This window comes from Myotis davidii, unplaced genomic scaffold (assembly GCF_000327345.1).
Source record: "Myotis davidii unplaced genomic scaffold, ASM32734v1 scaffold663, whole genome shotgun sequence".
In the NCBI taxonomy this organism is placed as follows: Eukaryota; Metazoa; Chordata; class Mammalia; order Chiroptera; family Vespertilionidae; genus Myotis; species Myotis davidii.
The window spans coordinates 2,562,735-2,586,172 of record NW_006295816.1 but is presented as its reverse complement, the minus strand read 5'-3'; the positions used below and the strand labels follow the sequence as shown (position 1 = coordinate 2,586,172).

The 23,438-nt window shown below is 40.5% G+C and overlaps 1 protein-coding gene and 1 pseudogene across 1 annotated transcript in view; both read right to left on the bottom strand.

Annotated features, from left to right (window-relative positions):
* Nucleotides 1–23,438, bottom strand: part of DOCK3 (dedicator of cytokinesis 3) — a 160,642-nt gene that overhangs the window by 131,103 nt on the left and 6,101 nt on the right. The window contains exons 2-4 of the mRNA XM_015568294.1: nucleotides 16,097–16,137; nucleotides 12,938–12,993; nucleotides 10,291–10,387 (exon numbers count right to left, since the gene is read on the bottom strand). Coding sequence (XP_015423780.1) covers nucleotides 10,291–10,387; nucleotides 12,938–12,993; nucleotides 16,097–16,137 — 194 coding nt within the window. The remainder of the gene's footprint in view (nucleotides 1–10,290; nucleotides 10,388–12,937; nucleotides 12,994–16,096; nucleotides 16,138–23,438) is intronic.
* Nucleotides 17,753–18,822, bottom strand: LOC102758954 (annotated as a pseudogene).

Genomic DNA, 23,438 nt, shown 5'->3' with positions numbered 1-23,438 from the left:
TCTTCTTAAAGCTGCGAACCAGCGCAGTGGCCAGTTCTCTCCAGGCCGCGCCGCAGCCTCCCCAGGTGCGGGGGCCGCACTCAGGGCCCTGGACCCGCCCAGGCCTCGGAGAGGAGCCTAAGCCAGGCCTGTGGGCGCTGCGGCCCTGGTTCTGCCCGCTCAGAGCTCTGGGGGCCGGGGTGAGCAGGTGAAAGGCATCATCTGGAAGAGGGGCGACACCTGCCACAGGCTGCGACACTTGGAAAGGCCCCCTCCAGCACAACCAGGGGCCTGGGGAGCCCAGCGGCCTGTGAGGGGCCCCCTGCACCCTCCTGGGGTCTGGCTTTTACCCGAGTCTCCCCCCGAAACTACTAGCGATTCTTTTCACCCCCTGAAACCCTCTCCCGTGCACTGGACCAAATGAAACAATAAAGCTCTTTGCAGCAAAATAAGTAATAAAGGCAGCACAAAAATCCTGTCAGAACATGGGCCTATGCACCTGTATTTTCTATTTTGGAAATACTGGAAAAATAAACAATGAACTGGAATGTAAAGATCGCAGGTCCAGGGCTGGTGCACAGAGGCAGCTGGTTTCCTTTGCAGGAGGCAGTGGAGGTGCAGGCACCATCGCTGTGGGGCTCTGGGCCGTCCTCACAGAAGCCTCTGAGCTCCGCGCCCCTTCCCGATAGGAACGGAGGACAGCCCTGTGCCTCCTTAGGCTCCATGGGCTCTGAGATGACGGGGTTTGTGACACGGGCGCTTTCTGCCACCTCTCTAACTCTTCATCTATAAAATGGAAATAATACTGTCTTCTTCAATGTTGTCATGTGGACTTGATTTTTTTAAAACATCTATAATATAGCAAGTTTTCTAAAAGTGTTAATAGCATTATCCATGTCAAAAGATTTTTTCAATTTTTTAAAATTAAATTTATTGAGGTGACATTGGCTAATAAAATTCATGTACGTGTCAAGTGTACAATTCTATGATACATCATTTGCATATTGCACTGTGTGACCACCACCCAAAATCAAATCATTTTACATCACCATATACTATTATAGCTGATCCCCTTTGCCCTTTGATATCCACCCACCCCAATTCCCTCTGGTCATCACCACATTGTTGTCTGTGCCTATGAGTTTTTGTTTTTCTTGTTATTTTCATTTTTATATCCCACATATAAGTGAGATCATATGGTTTATAACTTTTTCTGTCTGACTTATTTCACTTAGCATAATATTATTGTTTAAAATATATTTTTATTGATTTGAAGGGGAGAGGGAGGGAATGTGTTCCCAATAAGAAAAAACATGATTTAAGTATCTGAGTTTCATGAGCTGATCTTCAGAAGCCCTCTCCCGTAATATTCTAATATTCTGTACCATTTTCACCACAGAACAACAAAATGCTCCTGCAATTCCAGTATTGTCTTCTCCCGGACTACCATCTAAAGGCAGCACAGGCGGCCTGGAGCTGTCTCTTTGCTTCAACAGTTTGGATGGAATAGACCCAGGGGCGCCCTCCTCCCAGCCTCCGCCACCTCCTGCCTCTTATCCACCTTCCGAACCCGCTCAGAGACCAGGCAACACAGAGGGTTCCCTCCCTTAACTCCCTATGAGCTCCCACATTCGTCAGGATTATTAACCGGGTAGAGGCCGCGGCCCACCGCCTGGCCACCTGCCTCTGCGGCCTCCTCACCCACCGCGCTCTGGGCTCCCATTCCACCCGCAGGACAGTGACCAGGGGGCTCTCGAGGGCGGGGGCGCTCCCCCCACTCCCCCGAGTTGGAGGAGAAGCAGCGCGGGCGCTGAGCGTCTTAAAGCTGCGAACCAGCGCAGTGGCCAGTTCTCTCCAGGCCGCGCCGCAGCCTCCCCAGGTGCGGGGGCCGCACTCAGGGCCCTGGACCCGCCCAGGCCTCGGAGAGGAGCCTAAGCCAGGCCTGTGGGCGCTGCGGCCCTGGTTCTGCCCGCACAGAGCTCTGGGGTCCCGGGTGAGCAGGTGAAAGGCATCATCTGGAAGAGGGGCGACACCTGCCACAGGCTGCGACACTTGGAAAGGCCCCCTCCAGCACAACCAGGGGCCTGGGGAGCCCAGCGGCCTGTGAGGGGCCCCCTGCACCCTCCTGGGGTCTGGCTTTTACCCGAGTCTCCCCCCGAAACTACTAGCGATTCTTTTCACCCCCTGAAACCCTCTCCCGTGCACTGGACCAAATGAAACAATAAAGCTCTTTGCAGCAAAATAAGTAATAAAGGCAGCACAAAAATCCTGTCAGAACATGGGCCTATGCACCTGTATTTTCTATTTTGGAAATACTGGAAAAATAAACAATGAACTGGAATGTAAAGATCGCAGGTCCAGGGCTGGTGCACAGAGGCAGCTGGTTTCCTTTGCAGGAGGCAGTGGAGGTGCAGGCACCATCGCTGTGGGGCTCTGGGCCGTCCTCACAGAAGCCTCTGAGCTCCGCGCCCCTTCCCGATAGGAACGGAGGACAGCCCTGTGCCTCCTTAGGCTCCATGGGCTCTGAGATGACGGGGTTTGTGACACGGGCGCTTTCTGCCACCTCTCTAACTCTTCATCTATAAAATGGAAATAATACTGTCTTCTTCAATGTTGTCATGTGGACTTGATTTTTTTAAAACATCTATAATATAGCAAGTTTTCTAAAAGTGTTAATAGCATTATCCATGTCAAAAGATTTTTTCAATTTTTTAAAATTAAATTTATTGAGGTGACATTGGCTAATAAAATTCATGTACGTGTCAAGTGTACAATTCTATGATACATCATTTGCATATTGCACTGTGTGACCACCACCCAAAATCAAATCATTTTACATCACCATATACTATTATAGCTGATCCCCTTTGCCCTTTGATATCCACCCACCCCAATTCCCTCTGGTCATCACCACATTGTTGTCTGTGCCTATGAGTTTTTGTTTTTCTTGTTATTTTCATTTTTATATCCCACATATAAGTGAGATCATATGGTTTATAACTTTTTCTGTCTGACTTATTTCACTTAGCATAATATTATTGTTTAAAATATATTTTTATTGATTTGAAGGGGAGAGGGAGGGAATGGGGAGGGGGAAGAAGAGGGGGAGGGAGAAACATCAATGTGAGAGAGTAACATCGATCCCCTGCCTCCTGCAAGCCCCCACTGGAAATCTGCTCTATAACCTGCTTATTTTTATTTAGTATATAATAACTCTTAAGTTCAATATATTCATTCATTTATTTAACAGATAGTGTGTATTTTTAAACACAATATGTATTAGGAAGTGAATGAGTGTAGGTGTACATACAGGGCGCACGGTCAGGCACTGGGTCATACAGAGATAACGAAAATAAAACAGGCCCTTATCTTCATGGAACTGACAGATTAGCAAGGGAAACAATGGGAGCTAAATTATAAACCAAAAAAAAGTCACTGAAGGTAACCCACACAGTGCTGGGATAACAAATAACCAGGGGACCTACTTCGGCTGAATTGCTAGGGAAAGCCTTAGATGAAGCAATATGTATTTTTATTTATCTTTATTACTGAAAGTATTACAGATGCCCCCTTCCTCCCCCAATAGTCCCCTCCATCCTGCTCTCGCCCCCTCCCCAAGTCTTCCCCAAACTATTGCAATATTTAAATAGAGACCAAGGGATGAGGAGGAGGTGGAAAGTGAAGAGCCAGGGGATGAACATTTCAGGTAGAGAATGGGCAACAGCAAAGACCCAGGTGTGGACAGCTGAATGCCTTGGCGAATGGACAGTGGAGTGGAGATGCAGACAGGGGTCATGACCAGGGGTTGGCATTTATTCTAAATGCAATAGGAACCACTGAAAGGCTGACCACCGAAGGGACACTATGATCCCACATGCATTTTAAAGAGATCAAGGTTCCTGTTGTATGGAGAAAGGAACAAAAGGAAAAGGAAATAAAAATGCCACACACATCCCCTTTCCTTCGGTCTTCTCTTTATTTAGGCCAGTGTTACACAGTTTCCCCCACGAATCAAATCAGTAAGAAAAGATGTTGAGATGGAGAAGCTGAGTGACTTAGATAACTATTGAAAGATTATATATCAGCCGTGGGCAAACGACGGCCCTCGGGCCGGATCCGGCCCGTTTGAAATGAATAAAACTAAAAAAAAAAAAAAAGACCGTACCCTTTTATGTAATGATGTTTACTTTGAATTTATATTAGTTCACACAAACCCTCCATCCATGCTTTTGTTCCAGCCCTCCGGTACAGTTTAAGAACCCATTGTGGCCCTCGAGTCAAAAAGTTTGCCCACCCCTGTTATATATGTAAAAAATGAGGAAGAAAAAGAAATTAACAATTAAAGGACAGGATAGAAGTTTCTTGGAGGGCAATGAGATTTTTCCTTTTTAACTTTATCAAATAAATACACCATAATTCTTAACCAGTCCCAACTGGAGACTTGTAATTGTCCCCGTCCTCCACAATCACCAAGCAGGGTGCACAGTCCCCTTTCACTGTCTTAGTGATCCAGGGAAGGCATGTCTGCGTCAGTCTTGTAAGTAAAACCGCTTTATAGAAGGATGGGCACATTTAACAGATTAATAAATATCGCCAAATTGCACTCCAAAATGTTTACATCAACATCAAACAGTAGGTATTGTCAATCATTAGTCTTACCAATCTGATAAGTAAAAGTCCGTACCTCCTCTTAATTTGTATTTGTTTCTCTGAATGGTTGAGCATGTTTTAATATGTTTACTAGTGGTTTGTCCTTCCTTTATAATGAAATGCCTGCATAAACATCTTCCTATTAGAGTCTAGAACAGGGGTGGGCAAACTTTTTGACTCGAGGGCCACAATGGGTTCTTAAACAAAAGCATGGATGGAGTGTTTGTGTGAACTAATATAAATTCAAAGTAAACATTACATAAAAGGGTACGGTCTCTTTTTTTTTAATAGTTTTATTCATTTCAAACGGGCGGATCCGGCCCTAGGGCTATAGTTTGCCCACGGCTGATCTAGAAGAATATCACCAACAGCTGTTATTTAGTACTGCTTTTGGTTCTATCCAAAATTCTTCCAGCAACTTTAAAATCACTCTGCTACAGCCCTAACCAGTTTGGCTCAGTGGACAGTGTCGGCCTGTGGACTGAAGGGTCCCAGGTTCGATTCCGGTCAAGAGCATGTACCTTAGTTGTGGGCACATCCCCGGTAGGGGGTGTGCAGGAGGCAGCTGATTGATGTTTCTAACTCTCTATCCCTCTCCCTTCCTCTCTGTAAAAAAATAAATGAAATATATATTTTTCATTGAAAAATATATTTTTCATCAAAAATATAAAAAAATGATTCTGCTACATTTGTATGTTTTTTTAAAGGTAACCGCTCTAATGCAGAATAAAAAGCCAAATAACACTTGCATTTATAAACTAAGACAGTAGTAAAATGTGGAACCATGAAGCAAGCTAACAGTATGGGCACAAATGTTTGTGAGTCTGTATGTAAAAATGTGAGCGTGGCAAGAATTGGCTGAAGACCCCTGGGGCAACACAGACCAAGCCAGAGTCCACCTGCTCTTCCAGGACACGTTTGCCAGTCGGCTGCCTGGGAGTTCAGGGGTGAGCCCTGGTCTACTGGCCAGCCGGCCTGGTCTGCACGGAAGCCCACTCGTGTCAGAGAAGAAAGGGCATGATGGCACATCCCCAAAGGCCAGAAACACAGAGCTCTCTCAGGATCAAGGAAAGGAGAGACTGTGCCGCCAAGTGAGGAAGGCATTGGAAGCTACATGGACCCCTTTTAACTGTTCATATTTGGATGCTACTCATTTGCAGGAAGCAATGTTTAAACCAAGTCTCAGGACCTTTTTACACCCCACTTCCGAATCCTGACTTAGGCAACATTGCCTTCCTTTAACTGTATATGGGAAGTTTGGTTGCCCTTCACATTTTTGGTAACTTTGCAGTATTATTAAAATAAACTCTTTATAAAGATATGCATACTGGCATTGATATCCAAAATTAACCACTGCTGTTAATGGACATTATATGTGGTCTCAACATTCTGCATATGCTCTTGCAAACAGGAGGTTCAACTTAATAAGAGAATAAATGACTATAATAAATTGTATGAATTGAGGTTGGTACGTCAATTCATACTGCCTCAGTAACCTCCTTTATAAAACAGAATAACTGTACCTCCTCAAAGACTTTTGTAATGACTAAATTAGATCAGATAAATATTCAATACAAGGTAATTTTAAAATAGAACTACCAACTACCTTTATTAATACACTAAATTTTAAAAGATCAAGGATGATAAATTTATAGAATATATTCTTTATTATGAATAGAATTTCTAAAATTAATCAATGTATAAAGAAACACTTGTTACAGTTCAACATACAGGGTGTCCCAAAAAATATATACACACTTGGAATAATTATTAATTCCAATGGGTTAAATCTGAAAAGAAAGAAACATCAATTGAGCTATCAACTGTTAAGTGTGTATACTTTTTTGGGGGACATCCTGTATTAATCCCACCAATGTATGTTCAACAGCAGAAAATCAGTATTGTGATAGAGACTGGAAAGAAACAAACGTAACTAAGAAAACATGTTATGTGTTCCTTATGAGAGGTAATTACAAAGATAAGAGGTACTCTTTGCTGAAACATTAAAATGTTTATGGCTGAAAAAGATGAAACACCAAGACAGGCAAAATGGACTGGAGATTGGAGAGTGTTGCCTAGAGAACAGAGTAAGTATGTGGTTGCTAGGCGATGAGTTTCCAGGCGACAGCAACTTCTGATTGCAGCAGTGTGCTGCTCCTATAAACGATACTACGCTTGGACAACTTTAGAATCCTTTTGTAACACCTTTTCTCATACATAAGCCTGAGCTTAGACTGACAACATAGGGAACAGAGTTCTATATAAATGTATATTTTTTTATACTATGTAATTTAATCTGCCTCTCCAATATTTTAAGGCCACTCTTTTAAAAGATAAAACATGCCAACCCTGGCTGGGTAGCTCAGTAGGTTAGAGCACTGTCCCAATACACCAAAGTTGCGGGTTCAAGTCCAGTCAGGGCACATACAAGCGACTAATGAATGCATAAATAAATTTAACAACAAATCTGTGTTTTTCTCTCTTTCACTTTATCTCTCTAAAATCAATAAAATTAAAATATAAAACATACCAGAGGTAAGTCAGAAAGAATAGATCTACTGTATGTAAAGAGAAAATCCAAAGGAATATGATTATTCAAAACATTAAAAAGGCAATATAAACTGTAATAGAGTGGTTTTTTTAAATCTCAAAAAATGTTCTAGTAAGAATAAGAACCAGCCTAAGAAAGACTCTAGTAAAATTATGTCATTGTGTAACTGGGTGGGGATAGAGTGTGGGGTAGTGTGAATTTGTTACATTTGCATATTAGACATGGCATTTGCAGTAGCCAAACTCATCTTCACAGTTGAATATGAATTTATCATTCTTGAAGACATGTGTCACAGACAAACTCAGACAAACTTGATGAAAGGGTTTTATGATAAGGAGGAATAAATGGACAGCATATATTTGGATTTTATTTTAGACTGTAATTCCACACTTGCATAATTTTTAATAAAGATTTTTAAAATAAGTTTTAAGTTCTCAGCAAAATCAAGAAGCTACAGAGATTTCCCATATGCCCCTTACCGCACAGATGCACAGCTTCCCCATTATCCAATCCCCACCCGGAGTGTACACTTGTTACAGCTGATGAACTTCTATTTGCACACCACCATCTAAAGTTGCTATTTCCCACCAGGGCTCCATCTTGGTGTACAGTCTAGGGGTTAAACAAATGTACAATCACATGCTAGCAGCACAGAGCCGTTTCCCTGCTCCGAAGCCTCTGTGCTCTGCCTGTTCATCTTCCCTCCCGTAGCCACTGATCTCCTTTCTGTCTCTATAGTTTCAGCTTTCCCAGGCCGTCATATCATTGAAATCACTCAGGATACAGCCCTTTCAGGCTGGTTCCTTCATCTAGCAATATGTGCTTAAGGTTCTTCCATGTCTTTTCATGGCTTGATAGCTCATGTTCTGTTTCATGCTAAAAAATACTCCATTGTTTGGAGGTACCAGTTTCTTAATCCATCACCTACTGAAGGACCTCTTGGTTGCTTTCAAGTTACAATTATGAAAAAATCTGCTATAGGCATCCTCGTGCAGATTTTGTGTGGACACAGTTTTTAATTTGCATAGTTTTTCTCTTTATCAGTTTACTCATCTGGCTCTTCCACCACTCTAAATTCTCGAGTAAAGGCCACAGTGAATCACGAGTTCAGGCTCCAAATATTTGGGGGTGAAGGAGTGACAACATATAGAGTAGATATTTAAAAAGGTCAATACAAGATAGACTGCACAGGAAACAAAAGCATGCTACACTGGCATAGGATTTTAAAAGTTATTGAAAAAAAGATTGGCAAAAATATATTGGAGTAGGGCCACATGAGTACATCATGGGAACAATACATCCTTGGTTTATTAAATGAATTTAAAATATTCAATTTCAGTGGCTCTAAAAACCTATTCATACTTGGGGAAAACTGTTGACCTTAGGTATGACAGCGGTCTCTGAGTTCAATTCCTCTTTTAATTATTTCTGTATGTTCTGGCGCCCAGCACAAGGTCTGGTACATCATAGTAGGTGCTTCATACATACTTGTTGAACGTCTATAGGCAGAATTGTCATTTTAAATGGGTAACACAATGTACACCGATTTCAAAGCCCATGAATGTGATAAACTGCACAATGAGAACCAAGTAAAGCTCTCCATGATGCCCTCGGTAAAAATCACCCAGACCTTTTTCATCTAATAAGTGGAAAACAAACAAACAAAAATACTTAATATTAGTGAGGCTGTGTGAAAAAATAAGATACATCTGATATACTGGTAAGAGTATAAATGAAAAAATATTGTTGAAAAGCAAAATTTCCTCTTTAACAAATTACTTAACACATTGCATACCACATAGAAATCTCTAATACATATGCCAGGGACCGCAAGTTTTTGGGCAAACTGCACGTTATTTAAATCATCCTAATGCATTTTAGGTGTTGTTTTTCAATAATTATAACATTTTTATTTACAAAAACAATTAAACAATTAAAGTTCCTAGTACTTTTTTAACGTATGGTACTGCGTAAAACATTTTCCTCTATGAAGAGGGACCAAACAAAATTTACATAAGTATCTAGATTCGCTCCTTTTTCCATGGGCGTGAAAAACGAGAACACTCGTGAGCGGTCCTTAACAGATGGCGCGCGAAACACAAGAAAACTCCTGAGCGGTACGAAATGTGTTAAAACAACAATTAAAAATACAGTTGAAAATTAGTATACAAAGGTGTTCACTAAGGGTTTTTAACAGTAATAAAGATAAGAGCAGCCGAAACCGGTTTGGCTCAGTGGAGAGAGCGTCGGCCTGCGGACTGAAAGGTCCCGGGTTCGATTCCGGTCAAGGGCATGTACCTGGGTTGCGGGGCACATCCCCAGTAGAAGATGTGCAGGAGGCAGCTGATCGATGTTTCTCTCTCATCGATGTTTCTAACTGTCTATCTCTCTCCCTTTCTCTCTGTAAAAAATCAATAAAATATATTTAAAAAAAAAAAAAGATAAGAGCATATGTCCAATACAGTATACATCATCCATATGGTAACATATGACTATTCATTTTAAAATTGTTATTAACAAAAACTTTGTGATTATTAGGAGTAAAGTCAAATGGGTTTACTCCATCTTGTTCAGAACCCAAACCCTGTCACTTATTTTTGGTCTAAATTTTGTGTCTTATCACTCTCTACCCTAAATTTCCAGAGGATGTTGCCTGGGTTTTTATTAACTCTTGTCCTAATAGAGTGTCATGTATGACATGTCTTTTACGTTTAGTCACTGTAGAAAACTGTTGATACAACTTCTTGGCCTTTACCTACCATTAGGTTTACAACGTAACTCTCCAGTTTGCTCACTTATTCAGCAAATGCCTATTTTTTGGAAGCTTACAGGGGTCCAACAATGAGTAAGATAACTAAAACCCCTGGTGTTATGGATCTTACATTTTACTTACTGAGACAGGGTGGAGAGACTGCAGGCATGTGAATAATATGTTCTCTTCAGGTTGATAAAAAGTCAGCCCATTTTTCAACTAATATTAAGAACATACATTTGAAAAACTGCAAATATTCAGAAACCTAAAAATTTTGCAATTGGCATAGGCAAGGCAATTTTTTCACTTGGTACAATGGAACTTTAATGATATGATAAACTAATTATCAACTACTTACCACATAGAGTTGTTTCCACAGACTGGCCCATTCTTGTAGAGTTGCTGTAACCTCAGTCACAACGGAATCTTCAAGAGGAACCACAGTTTCATACTGCCTACGACCACGAAAAACAGCCACATTATCTTTGATAAATTACCAGAATACTGTGTATTGCCCATTTCAACATGTGTAACTCAAATTTTAAATTAATGCAAATATAAAAAGAGGTACACCGAATTGATTTAAGATCCTTTGCATTAATATCCTGCAATAGTTTAAGTCAAACATGTCAAACTCGCGGCCCACAGGCCGCATGTGGCCCACAATGAATATTTTTGTGGCCCAGCCAATATAATGGTATGTAGGAAACATTTTAATAAAAATTTCGTAACTTAATTTTTACAATATCCTGTTATACATAATTATTAATAATGAACTACAACATTCGCTAATGACTGATTACTATAATCATGTTGCATTCATTCCCTTACACGCCTTATGCACAGGCGCACCATTTCTCTCCACTAATACTGGCAGCAAATATTTTAGCAACCAACTGCCACATCATTAGTCTTGTGATGACTTGGTGTTCGCAACAGGAAATATTTCACTTTCGAAAAACAAAGAAAAATAGGTTTATTTGCATTACGCTTATTGATTTGTGGAGTTATTCAGTGTCTGGTAAGTTAATGTTCAAGAAAAAATATTAATTTTTATAAAAATGTTCTATTATTTTATGTTAACGACTCATTTATTTCAGCCCTTTGTATTCAGCATGTCTGTATCGAAATAAACCTACATTTCTATAAAAATTTAAGCTTTTGTTTTTTTGTGGCCCACATAATCTTATTTGTCCCATGTTAGCCTTTGAGTTTGACATGCTTGGTGTAAGTGAACTGAATTAATGTAAAACATATGGGTTTTGATATATATGTACATATCCAAACACACACACATACCGCTCTGTCTTCAATTTTACTTTTTTAGAAATACATACTGCCTTTAAGACAAACTTTTAAAAATACCATTTTCAGCTTTTTTCTCTTTAAAGGAAGACAATAAGCATTGCCCAAATCTTGCTTATATTAATTTTTTTAATCTCACCCGAGGATATTTTTTAATTGATTTTTAGAGAGAGAGGAAGGAAGACAGAGAGAGAAAAGAAACATCAATGTGAAAGAGAAACATCTATCACAGTGGTTCTCAGCCTGGCTGCACATTAGAATCACCTGGGAATCTTTTTAAAATCCTGATTTCTGGGCCTCACCCTCCGGAAATTCTGTTTCTTTGTTATGGGGTGGGACCACAACATTAGTAATTCCTGTAGGATCAATAACTTGACCTCTCAATTCTTATTTTCCCTACTTCCTAGCCAGGCTACTTTGGTAAAGGTATTTGAACTTTCAAAGTTTTGCCTATCGAATCTGAAATAAGCAGCTAATCCCATCTACCAATCTGGGATCCCAATGTGTAATATAATGGGTGTAAAGTCTCAAATACAATGCCCAGGATACAAAATATTTAATAAATGATACCTATTGTTGACTCTTAAAATACTTAATATTTTAATTTTCACCCAGCCAGTGTGGCTCAGTGGTTGAGCATCAACCTATAAACCAGGTCGTAGTTTGATTCCCAGTCAGGGTACATGCCTGGGTTGCAGGCTCGATCCCTGGTGAGGGGCGAGCAGGAGGCAACCAAGCAATGATTCTCTCTTATCACTGACATTTATCTCCCTCACCCTCTCCCTTCCTCTCTAAAATCAATAAAAATATTTTTTTAAAACATGTTTTTTAATTTTCATTATAAGTTATCAAAGTGCATCTAAAATAAAGCAATATAAAAATGAGTTAAATTTTATATTGTACTTTTAAAATATATTTTACAAATACTTCTCATCAAAATAGCTCTATAAATTCATATTTGGCATATTTCCTCACCTCCAAATATATTGCAGGAAAAAATACAAAACAGAAAACCTAATACATTTCTAAACTCCCAGATAAAATGAACATCTCCATAGAGCAGCAACAGTTCAGGGGGGAGAACACACACACACACACACACACACACAACAGTGAAAACCAGGGTGAAATCACAGGCCTCCCAGGCTTTGGAGTCAAAAGCTAACAATGACAACCAGCAGCGCAGAGGGAGAACAGGAACAAAAAGTACTCAAAAAGGCCAGGTTCACCATTGCAAGATACCACTGAAGAGACCACCACTACCTTTTTACCCTTAACATATGCCTTTAATGTTTTTTCAATTTCTATCAGCAAAAGAAAAGATTTTAAAAGTCTCCCTCACTTTGATATATATAAACAAAATGTGAAATTTATCACTAACTCCTATTCTACCAAGGATTTTTCTTAAAATAGTACTAGTACATCATTTTAAAAAAATACTATATGCAAAATTGTTTTTATAAAATTCACAACTCAGGTTATCTTTCCAGGACACAGGAAAACAAATTAAAGTTGTCAGTATTTTAACAAAAAATTAGGTCCTCAGAATTACATATGATGAATGAAGCAAGTATATTTTTGGCAGGAAAACATGTCAATAGCATATATTTATACAATAACCAAAAAACAAAAAATCAAAACCAAAGCCCTCCTCTGCAACCGACAAAAACTAAATACATTTATTAAGGCCAACTACTCACCCCCTATTACTGACAATTGCCTTTTTTAAGTGAATGTAATTTGCAGGAAAGATCCCCTGTAAAAGAGAAAAGATTTTCTATTAGAAAAAATAATTTCTGATTAATCTCTCACATATACTAAAACAGAAGTCAGATTTCAGCATAGAAATACTCTATCAACAACATAATAGATCTGTTAATATAGCAACCATTTTCCTAATTAAGAATGCAATGTTTTACAAATTATATTATATATTCATTGTCATTTTCAATCAGAGTCTATCCTCAGGGAAAAATTGTGATCTTAACTACAAACTATATTTTTTTAAGTTACAGATTGAAAATATTCCATCAAATCATTCTCAGGATATAAAATGTACAGAGCTTGGCATGGATCTAAAATCAACAATACTGTCTAGCCAACACCTCCCAGATTATTCTGCTCAGCGCTAGAGAAACAATTCTCAGACTCTGGCTAATGTTTGTATTCAAAAGAATTTATCAATTTGGGAGCCTCTATAACTAATTTTTCTTTTATTCTTTCTAAATGATTTCCACTTTGGTATTTGCCATAACATGATTTCAATTCCTAATGGATAAAAACTGTATTTTGTTTTAAAAAATTAAGTTTTCCAATCAATGTTTCATCCTTTTCCTGATGTATGAAACTCCTTTCCCATAAAACACAAATGACATTTTTAATTTCTTCTTTTACCCACAAATGGCCTAAATTTTTTATTTGACCATCACCACTAACAATAACAAACACAATCTATACCACACAAGGCCATCAGCAGCTAAACCACAGTAATGCATGTTATAGTTTAGTGTACACATCTTTCACCTCCTTGGTTAAATTTATTCCTCAATATTTTATTGTGTTTTATGCCAGTGTGAACTGGATTGTTTTCTTTACTTCTTTTTCAGATATTTAATTGTTAGTATATAGAAACACAACTAATTTCTGTGTGTTAATTATATGTCCTGCAATTTTACTTAATTTGTTGATTAGTTCTAGCAGTTTTTTTGGTGGAAATTTAGGATTTTATACAAATAATATCATCTGCAAACAAATAAAATTTTATTTCTTCCTTCCCAATATGAAGACCTTTTAATTCCCTTTCTTACTAGCTAGGACTTCCCAGTGCTAAGTTAAGTAAGAATGCTGAGGACTAACTGGTTTGGCTCAGTGGTTAGAGGGTCGGCCTGCGGATTGAAGGGTCGCAGGTTCGATTCTGGTCAAGGGCATGTACCTTGGTTGCGGGCACATCCCCAGGAGGGAGTGTGCAGGAGGCAGCTGATCGATGTTTCTCTCTCAAAAATGTCTCTAGCTCTCTCTCCCTCTCCTTCTTCCTCTCCCTTCCTCTCTGTAAAAAAAAAAAAAAATCAATTATATATATATATATTTTTTAAAAGAGTGGTGAGAGCGGCCACCCCTGTCTATGTGATATTGGCTGTGGGCTTGTCATATACAGTCTTTATTAAGTTGGGGTATGTTCCCTCTAAACCAAATTTGTTAATAGCTATGAAAAACCTACTGAAATTCTTCTTGTGACCATATTATTAAGAAAAATGTATAGGGCCCTGACCGGTTTGGCTCAGTGGATAGAGCGTCAGCCTGCGGACTACTTAGGGCATGCACCTCAGTTGCAGACTCAATCCTGACCCTGATCGGGGCACATGCGGGAGGCAACCAATCTATGTTTCTGTCTGTCTCTCTCCCTCTCTTCCACTCTCTCTAAAAATCAATGGAAAAAATATCCTCAGCTGAGGATTAACAAAGAACACACCAAAAAACTGTATTCATGCTATAAAGAGCTATTAATATTAATCTTGGGTCCACATGATAAAATAAGAACATACTGGCTTTCACATTAGACTAACTCAAACCTCAACTTGTAAGCACTGTGGGCGTGGCAAATTGCTTGGCCTTTCTGAACTTGAACATCCTCAACTATAAAATATAGATGACATCAGTACTTATAATGTAATTATGAGGATAAATGAGACAATATATCTGGAATTTTTAATACTGTATCAGGCACACAGTAGATCTTTGATAAATGTGAACTCATCAAATCTCACATGAAAAAAAAAGTATCTGGCCCAAAATCTCCATAGTGCCTAGCATGAGAAGCCCTGGCTATGAGAATTTAAGGTTTGAAGATATTGTCTTCTCATAGTTATTACCTTAAAAACTAACCAATTAGCCCTGGATGGTGTGGTTCAGTGGTTAGAGTGTCAGCCCACAGACCAAAGGGTTGTGGATTAGATTCCTGGTCAAGAGCATGTACCCCATTTTGCAGGTAAGGGCACATGCAGGAGGCAACCAATCGATGTGTTTCTCTCACATCAGTGTTTCTCTCACATCAATATTTCTGTCTTTCTCTGTCTCTTCCACTCTCTCTAAAATCAATGGAAAAATATCCTCGGGTGAGGATTAAAAAAAAAAAAGATTTTGCAAATATATTGAGAAGAGTGTTCCTAAGTATATTATAACTGCTAATTAAAATATTATTTTGTTTGCTCAAATTAACATTAATTGGTAACAGAATAAACATATAAAATCTAGTTAATAAAATTAGTATTCTACACTTGTAAGTCTTGTTTAAATTCATATTTTTAACAATAACAGTATGATCAACAAAAACATCTAATTGAATATTATTTGAAAATCTTTTCATTTTGTATTTTACAAAACAAAATTCATCTAACTAATCACATGGCTCCACAAAACTGGGCCTAAGAATAAGTCAATTTAGTTTTGTCAACCAAACAACTTGTATGCATGCATATAAGCATAACCAATGGACACAGACAGTATGGAGGTGAGGGCATGTGGTGGCGGGAGGGAGCAGCTGAGGAGAGGTCAAAGTGGGGGGGAAAGAGACATATGTAATACTTTCAACAATGAAGAATTTAAATATTACAAAATTTAAGTGTCCCAATAGGCTTTTCCAAAATACGCTTTCCAGCTCTGGCCATAAATGTATTTCCTATCCTTTAAAATAAGAACCATTCTAACAGTGCTGGACAGAGCAGAGGCTGAGACAGCTCTGAGAAGGAAGACAGGAGTGTGGCCTCTGTGAAATATTTTAAAGGGCAAGTAAGGATTGTTTTTATATAAAACAAACATACGAGGCAGTTCCTACGTTAGAAAAAGTAATAAAATTATTGTACCTTTACATTTGGCTTCTTTGTTGAAACTCCTCTGTACCAACCTAAAACGAAGCATACAGAGGGCATTAAAATCACATTACTGTCATTTCGTGAGACATGAGCATTGTTAGAAAAAAATAATTGACTGTGCCTTCATTAGTAATTTACTCCAAAAGGAACAGCCTTACAATAAATACAACATTCTCAATTTTCTTCAGAAAGAATAACGCCCTAGGACTAGGTCCATCTCTGCTGTCGCAAGGTAATATTTCCTTGTTTTTTTACAGCCAGGTAGTATTCCATTGTATAAATGTACCACAGCTTTTTTATTCACTCATCTACTGATGAACACTTGGGCTGCTTCCAAATATTGGCTATTGTACTAGTAAATAACGCTGCAATAAACACAGAGGTGCATATATTCTTCTGAATTACGAGTTTCAGGTTTCTTCAGATATATTCCCAGAAGTGGAACCACAGGGTCGGAGGCAGTTCCAGTTGTAGCTGTTTTAGGTGACCCCATCCTGCTTCCCACAGTGGCTGCACCAATTGCATTCCCGCCAACAGTGCACGAGGCTCCCTTTTCTCCACAGCCTCCCAGCACTTGTTTGTTGATTAATGACCGGCTTTCCGACAGGTGTGAGGTGATAGCGCCTTGTGGTTTGGATTTGCATCTCTCTGATGATCAGTGACGGAGCATCTTTTCAAATGTCTACTGGCCGCGTGCGTGTCCTCTTCGGAGAAGCGTCTATCCAGGCCCTCTGCCCATTTGTTGTTGTTTTTGCCTTCTGTACAAAGTTTGTTTATATTTATATATTTATATATATTTATTATCTATATTATATACAGTATATATTATTTATATTATTTATATATATATATATAATTTATGTACACAGACTCAAGGATATAAGTCCAGTGAGAAGGGCTCATATGTGCCCACGTGGAGGACAGGAGTGGCTTTAGCACTGGCATGGAGCCCACAGTAGAGGCATGGAAGAAGTAGTGGAGAGCAGCAGCCTCTCCACCATCCTCCCTTCCTGGACCAAAGGAAGGACCTGGGAGGAAGGACAACTAACTATACAAAAGAAGATGGAAGATACTGGAAAGGTACCCCATCTTTCACTCAACTCCTGAATGCCCCTAAGACATCCAAAATACCTGGCAGGATAGATCATTTCTATAGCTCCCAGCAAACTGCAGAGCCCACAGTATTTCTGGCCCCAAACTGAGGTCTAAGGCAGGCTTTACAATGCACATACATGTCCAAGCTATCTTCCAGGGCCCTTGTAGCATCAAGCCAGCACCTTCAAGGTTCAGCCCCCAAACTGAAAAATCCTCTTGGACCACAAGGCTTAAGGGTTTTTCCTTGACAAAATTGTAGGGTAAAGGTATAGGGGACAAGAAATCAGTTCCTTCAGTTAATGCCCTAAAGCCTGCTCAACAGAGGAGGAACGGAGGAGTCACTGAGAGGTGGTTGGAAAGGCAATGAAGACCATCCCAGGAGATGGTACACATGGAGAAACAGGTGTTCAATAATTCTCTTCTCTTCAACTAGTGGTTGCTCAGCAGGGTCCATTCCCAGCGGGTCCATGGGCAGGAGCTCTTCTTGGTGTCTATGGGTGACCCCAATTCCCCAGAGTTAATGTCCGTGGCTTCAGGATGGCTTGATCCAACATGGATAGAAGGGCTGCAGAATGGTAGATATGAAGGGAGTGGCAGGACCCGGAGGCAGAGGGAGGCAATGTACTGAGCCACTGACTGACTTGGGGCAAAGAGAAGAGGTAAATGGAAGTCAAACGAAAGAAAATAAGCAGAGTCTAAAATGAACGAGGTCCTGCGACTCACATGGTCTGGGGGGTCAACAGGCTGGAAAGCTGGAAGCGCTGGGAGGCAACTGCCTGAGAGGCAAGGTTCAGGGCTGGACTCAGAGCAGTCGGAGCGGCTGGGTTTAGGGCCCCCAAGTGAACTGCTCCATTCAGCTGCAAAGCAGCAGCTTGGGCAGCGGTGGCAGCAGCGGCGGCTGTGGTTGGCAGCTGGATTCGAGCGCCTTCTGCCAATTCGGCCATGAGCTGCAAACGTCCACCTGCTGATCCCAGATTCAGCTCCTGGTCTCCATCAGGAAAAGTGATGTCTGTGCCACCATCCAGTCGCTCAGTCACATGGCCAACTCTCACAGGTCGACCAGCAAGCTCAAAGCCATTCAACTGTTCCAGGGCCCGTCGGGCACACTCAGAGTCAGAGAACGTAAGGAAACCATAACCTTTAGAGCGGCCTGTATCTGAGTCCTTCATCAGGACAATTTTGCCAAAGCGCTCAAAGATGCCCCGGAGCATGTCCTCGGTAATACTGCAGTGCAGGGAGCCCACAGAGGCGCACTGGTCCACCACCGCCTTTCTGCAGGCTGGTGGCCATGGCTGCCGGGCGGTTTTTCTCAGCCTGTGAGGCCTGTACAATGATAAGCACCCCCAGCAGCTGCCGCCCTGTCAACCCAATGGCCAGTGGCACAGACGGGATCTCACAGAATTCCACATAGGCAATGCCCTTAGAACAACGTGAGTTCCGATGTGAGATGATAAGTACGTCACGAACCTTGCCAAGAGCAGAGAAAAAGTCCTCCAGGTCTCCAGGCCGAATGCGGGCGCCTAACTGCATACAGAAAACTGTTCAGGCATCACGCTCCTTGGGACTCAGATTATCAATTGACTCCCTGACTGGACTCTTCTCTGAAATGAGGACTCTTACTGTGTCCAGCGGCAAGTGGTGGACTCCTGTCATGCACACGATTCTCACGACGTGGGGCCCGACTTCTGGACTCACTGCTGTGTTGAAGATCCCAACTTTGGCTGTGGTGACGATGCTGCCGATCTCAACTTCGGCTCCAACTATTTCTCCGTCTACGCCGATCCCGGTCTCGGCTACGGTCTTGACTACGACTGCGTTTTCTATCCCTGCCTTTACTATGGCTCCGACTCTTCTTGCCTCCGCACTGGTGCTGCTCCCACTGCCAGTTGCCGGTGCTGCTGCTGGTGTTGCTAGGGCCGTCCTTTTTAACCTCCTTCCTTTGCTGCTCATCCTCCTCTTTTTTATAGGGAGCCCCCAGCATGGCCTCAATCCTATATCACAGTCATCGGATGCCATCACAGCAGATCAGCTCCGGGTCCCCGCGGGGGTAGGAGCCCCCGGTCTTCTCTGCTCCTTCGGTTTGTTGGAGGGTGCGAAGCTCGGCTGTTTTCAGAGCCTCAGCAGTAAAAGTCCCACTGCAGCCGGAGCCGCTCCTCTCCCCGTAAAATGGCCTGCCCATTTTTTAATTGGATTTTTTTTTTGGCGTAAAGTTGTGTAAGTTCTTTAAAATTTTGGATATTAACCCCTTATCAGATGTATCATTGACAAATATGTTCTCCCATTCAGTGGGCTGTCTTTTCATTTTGTTGATTTCCTTTTCTGTGCAAAAAAATCTTTAGTTTAATGTAGTCCCCATTTGTTCACTTTTCTTTTGCTTCCCTTGCCCAAGGAAATATTTTAAAAAATACTGCTATGAGAAATGCCCACGATTTTACTGCCTATATTTTCTTGTAGGATTTTTATGTTTTCGAGTCTTACATTTAAGTCTTTAATCCATTTTGAGTTTATTCTTGTGTATCATGTAAGAAGGTGGTCTAGTTTCATCTTTTTGCACATATCTGTCCAACTCTCCCAACACCATTTACTGAAGAGACTGTCTTTACCCCATTGCATGTTCTTGCCTCCTTTGTCAAATATTAATTGACCATAAAGACGTTGGCTTATTTCTGGCCTCTATTCTTTTCCATACCACGGTACATGCCCTTTGACCATAATCGAACCTGGGACCTTTTAGTCCGCAGGCCGATGCTCTATTCACTGAGCCAAACCGGTTAGGGCCACCATGTTGTTTTGATTACTATGGCCTTGTAGTATAGTTTGATATAAGGTCATGACTCCTCCAACTTTGTTCTTCTTTCTCAAGATTGCTGAGGCTAGTCAGGGTCTTTTGTGGTTCCATACAAATTTTTAGAATATTTGTTCTAGTTCCATGAAATACATCCTTGGTAACTTGATAGGAATTGTACTGAATCTATAGATTGCTTTTAATCATGTTAATTCTTCCAATCCAGAGTATTATGCTAAGTCAGTCAGTTAGAGAAAGACAAATACCATATGATTTCACTTATATGTGCAATCTACTGAACAACATAAATAAAATAGAAACAGATTCATAGATACAGAGAACAGACTGACAGCTGTCAGAGAAAGGGGGTTTGGAGGACTTGGTGAAAAAGGTGAAGGGATTAAATAAACAAAAAATACTCATAAATACAGACAACAGTATGGTGATTACCAGAAGGGAAGGGGGGCGGGGATGAGTGGAGGTAGAAGAGGATAAAGGTCGGGAATAAATGGTGATGGAAGGAGACTTGACTCATAATACATTATGCAGATAATGTATTATAGAATTGTATACTTGTCACCTATATAATTCTATTAACCAATGTCATCCCAATACATTTTTTAAAAGAGAACTTGGCAAAAAAATAAAAAGGCACAAAGCTCTTTCAACTGAGTAAGATACAAAAAACTAGAAAAGACCTCAGAGGACATGTAATCCAACTCCATGAAACTCCCCAGAGGGCCTGACCAGTGTGGTTTAGTGGTTGAGCATCAACCCATGAACCAAGAGGTCACTGGTTCAATTCCCAGTGTCAATGTTTCTCTCTCATTAGTGTTTCTATCCTTCTAACCCTCTCCCTTCCTCTCTAAAATCAACAAGAACATATATTTTGTTAAAATCCCCAACCCAGCCTGTGTGCTCTGTGGTTGAGTGTCAACCGATTCCCATTAGGGGCACATGCTAGGGTTGCGGGCTTGATCCCCAGTAGGAGGCATGCAAGAGGCCAATGAATGTTGTTTTTCTCCGAAAACATCAAGAAAAAAACATATCCTCAGGTGAGGATTAAATTATATATATATATATACACACACACACACACACACACACATACACACACACACACACATATATGTATATATATAATATATATGATAAAACCTAGATTCTAAAATGACACTTTATAAAATGTGATTAAAAATTAAGGTAATAAATTAAACTAAATCCCTAATTGAGATATAATGTTAAATCCTATATTATACTGAAATCAGTAGAGATTTTAGAATTACGAGTTATGCAAACTGTATTATATTTAAGCAGTTAGTCTACAAAGAAGATGAAAAGTACAGAAAATAGAATTTTAAACAAAATATAACCACATCAGTCTGATGAGCAAAAAACAAATTGTAGATTTTAGAAAAACAGCTAGAAATTTGTTATACTTTCAAAGATAATAAAATTCAGAGAAACATTATACACTATTTACAAGTAATTAATATACAAAAAAAAACAGAAGAAACTGAGGATACCAGAGAATTGCCATAAAATTAGGAAAGGGGCACACTAGTGTGTGTGCATGCTTACTATCTACTACGTAAATATCTGCTGTGTGAATGGAGTAAGATAAGTATAGAGTTTACATTTGTCAACTTAATTCTGGATTACACCTTCTATGCTCGGTCATGCCAAATATACTTTATGTATTTTTAAATTTACTTCAAACCTGATTTTTTTTAAAGGAAACTTTTAAAAAAATTTACTCCCATTAGGTTAGAAAAATAATCAGTAAGAAGAGAAATACAATTAAGAAAAGTGGCTGTCTAAAATATTCTGGGTCTGTGCATATATATTTATATTAAAAATAAATTAATCTGCCGAAACCGGTTTGGCTCAGTGGATAGAGCGTCGGCTTGCGGACTGAAAGGTCCCAGGTTCGATTCCGGTCAGGGGCATATACCTGGGTTGCGGGCACATCCCCAGTAGGAGATGTGCAGGAGGCAGCTGATCGATGTTTCTCTCTCATCGATGTTTCTAACTCTCTATCTCTCTCCCTTCCTCTCTGTAAAAGATCAATAAAATATATTAAAAAAAATAAAAAATAAAAAAAATGAATTAATCTGAAAGCTATGGTTCTTTAAACATGTAGACAAAACATAGCAGTCACCTGTGCCATGCTCTGTGCTAGGTGTTTTCATATTTATAATATCCAACGTGGTGGAATCGCACTTTGTTAAATATGCATTACTATTTAGATAGTGAAATGTAAGTCACCCAATGTAAGGGAGGCTATACTACCAAAAAGAGACAACAGTGCTACTACAATTGCTACTGACAGGGAGGCTGCAGAACAGAGTCAGCAGTGTTAAACCAAAAGAATGAAGCCTTTATATAGATCAGGCCATGTGACAGTCACCAGTCAGCAGTCCTTCACAAAGATTCTGGGTGCAAACCAATCAAGCCAGATCAAAAGCTCCAAATGCAGCCCTACAACAAGTGCCCTTCCAACAAGAGGTTTCAAACTTTTTATTCCAAAGGTGCAGCATATCCTTCCCCAACAGAAGAAAAATGCAAATTTACCCCACCCCAAACCCAGGGTAATGGCCACACAGACAGTAGGGACAGGTAGCTGACAAGCACAAATCCTCAACAGAATATTGGCAAACTGACAGCTGAACAGTGAAAAGATCATAAAGCATGTTCAAGTGGGATTTATTCCAGGGTGGCAAGGCTGGAACAGTATCTGCAAGTCAATAAACGTGCTACACCACGTCAACAAAAGGAGGGCTAAGAACCCAATGATCACATCAATAGATGCAGAAAAGCATTTGATAAAATTCAGCACCCATTTATGATAAAAACTCTCAGCAAAGTTGGAACAGAGAAAACATACCTCACCTAATAAAGGCGACACATAACAAACATCATACCCGAAGGGCAAACACTATAAGCACTTCCCTTAAGATTGGGAACAAGGCAGGGTTGTCGCTTTCACGACTCTTATTCACACTAGTGGCCCGGAGCACAGATTCGTGCACACTGAAAAGAAACTAATTAGTCCCTCTGGTGCAGGGACTAATGAAGGTGGTCCCAGGTGGTGGCTGGCAGAGTGGGACTGGGCAAAACAGGCCGGACATGCCCTGGAGCCAACCTCCCGCGGTCCCTCTGGCAGGTGGGGTCCCTTGGCCGGCCTGCGGGGATCAGGCCGAAACCGGCTCTCTGACATCCCCGAAGGGGTCCTAGAGTGTGAGAGGAATCACGAGGAATCAGGATCCCTCCTCTCTGGTTCTGGGGTGCATCACCGGAGAACCACCACTGCCAAGTGATCACAGCTCAGCAGCTCCTGCGTTGAGTGTCTGCCCCCTGGTGGTCAGTGCGTGTCATAGCTACCGGCAGGTTGGACGGTCGCTTAGCCTTTTATATATATAGACTAGAGGCCCAGTGCACAAAAATTTGTGC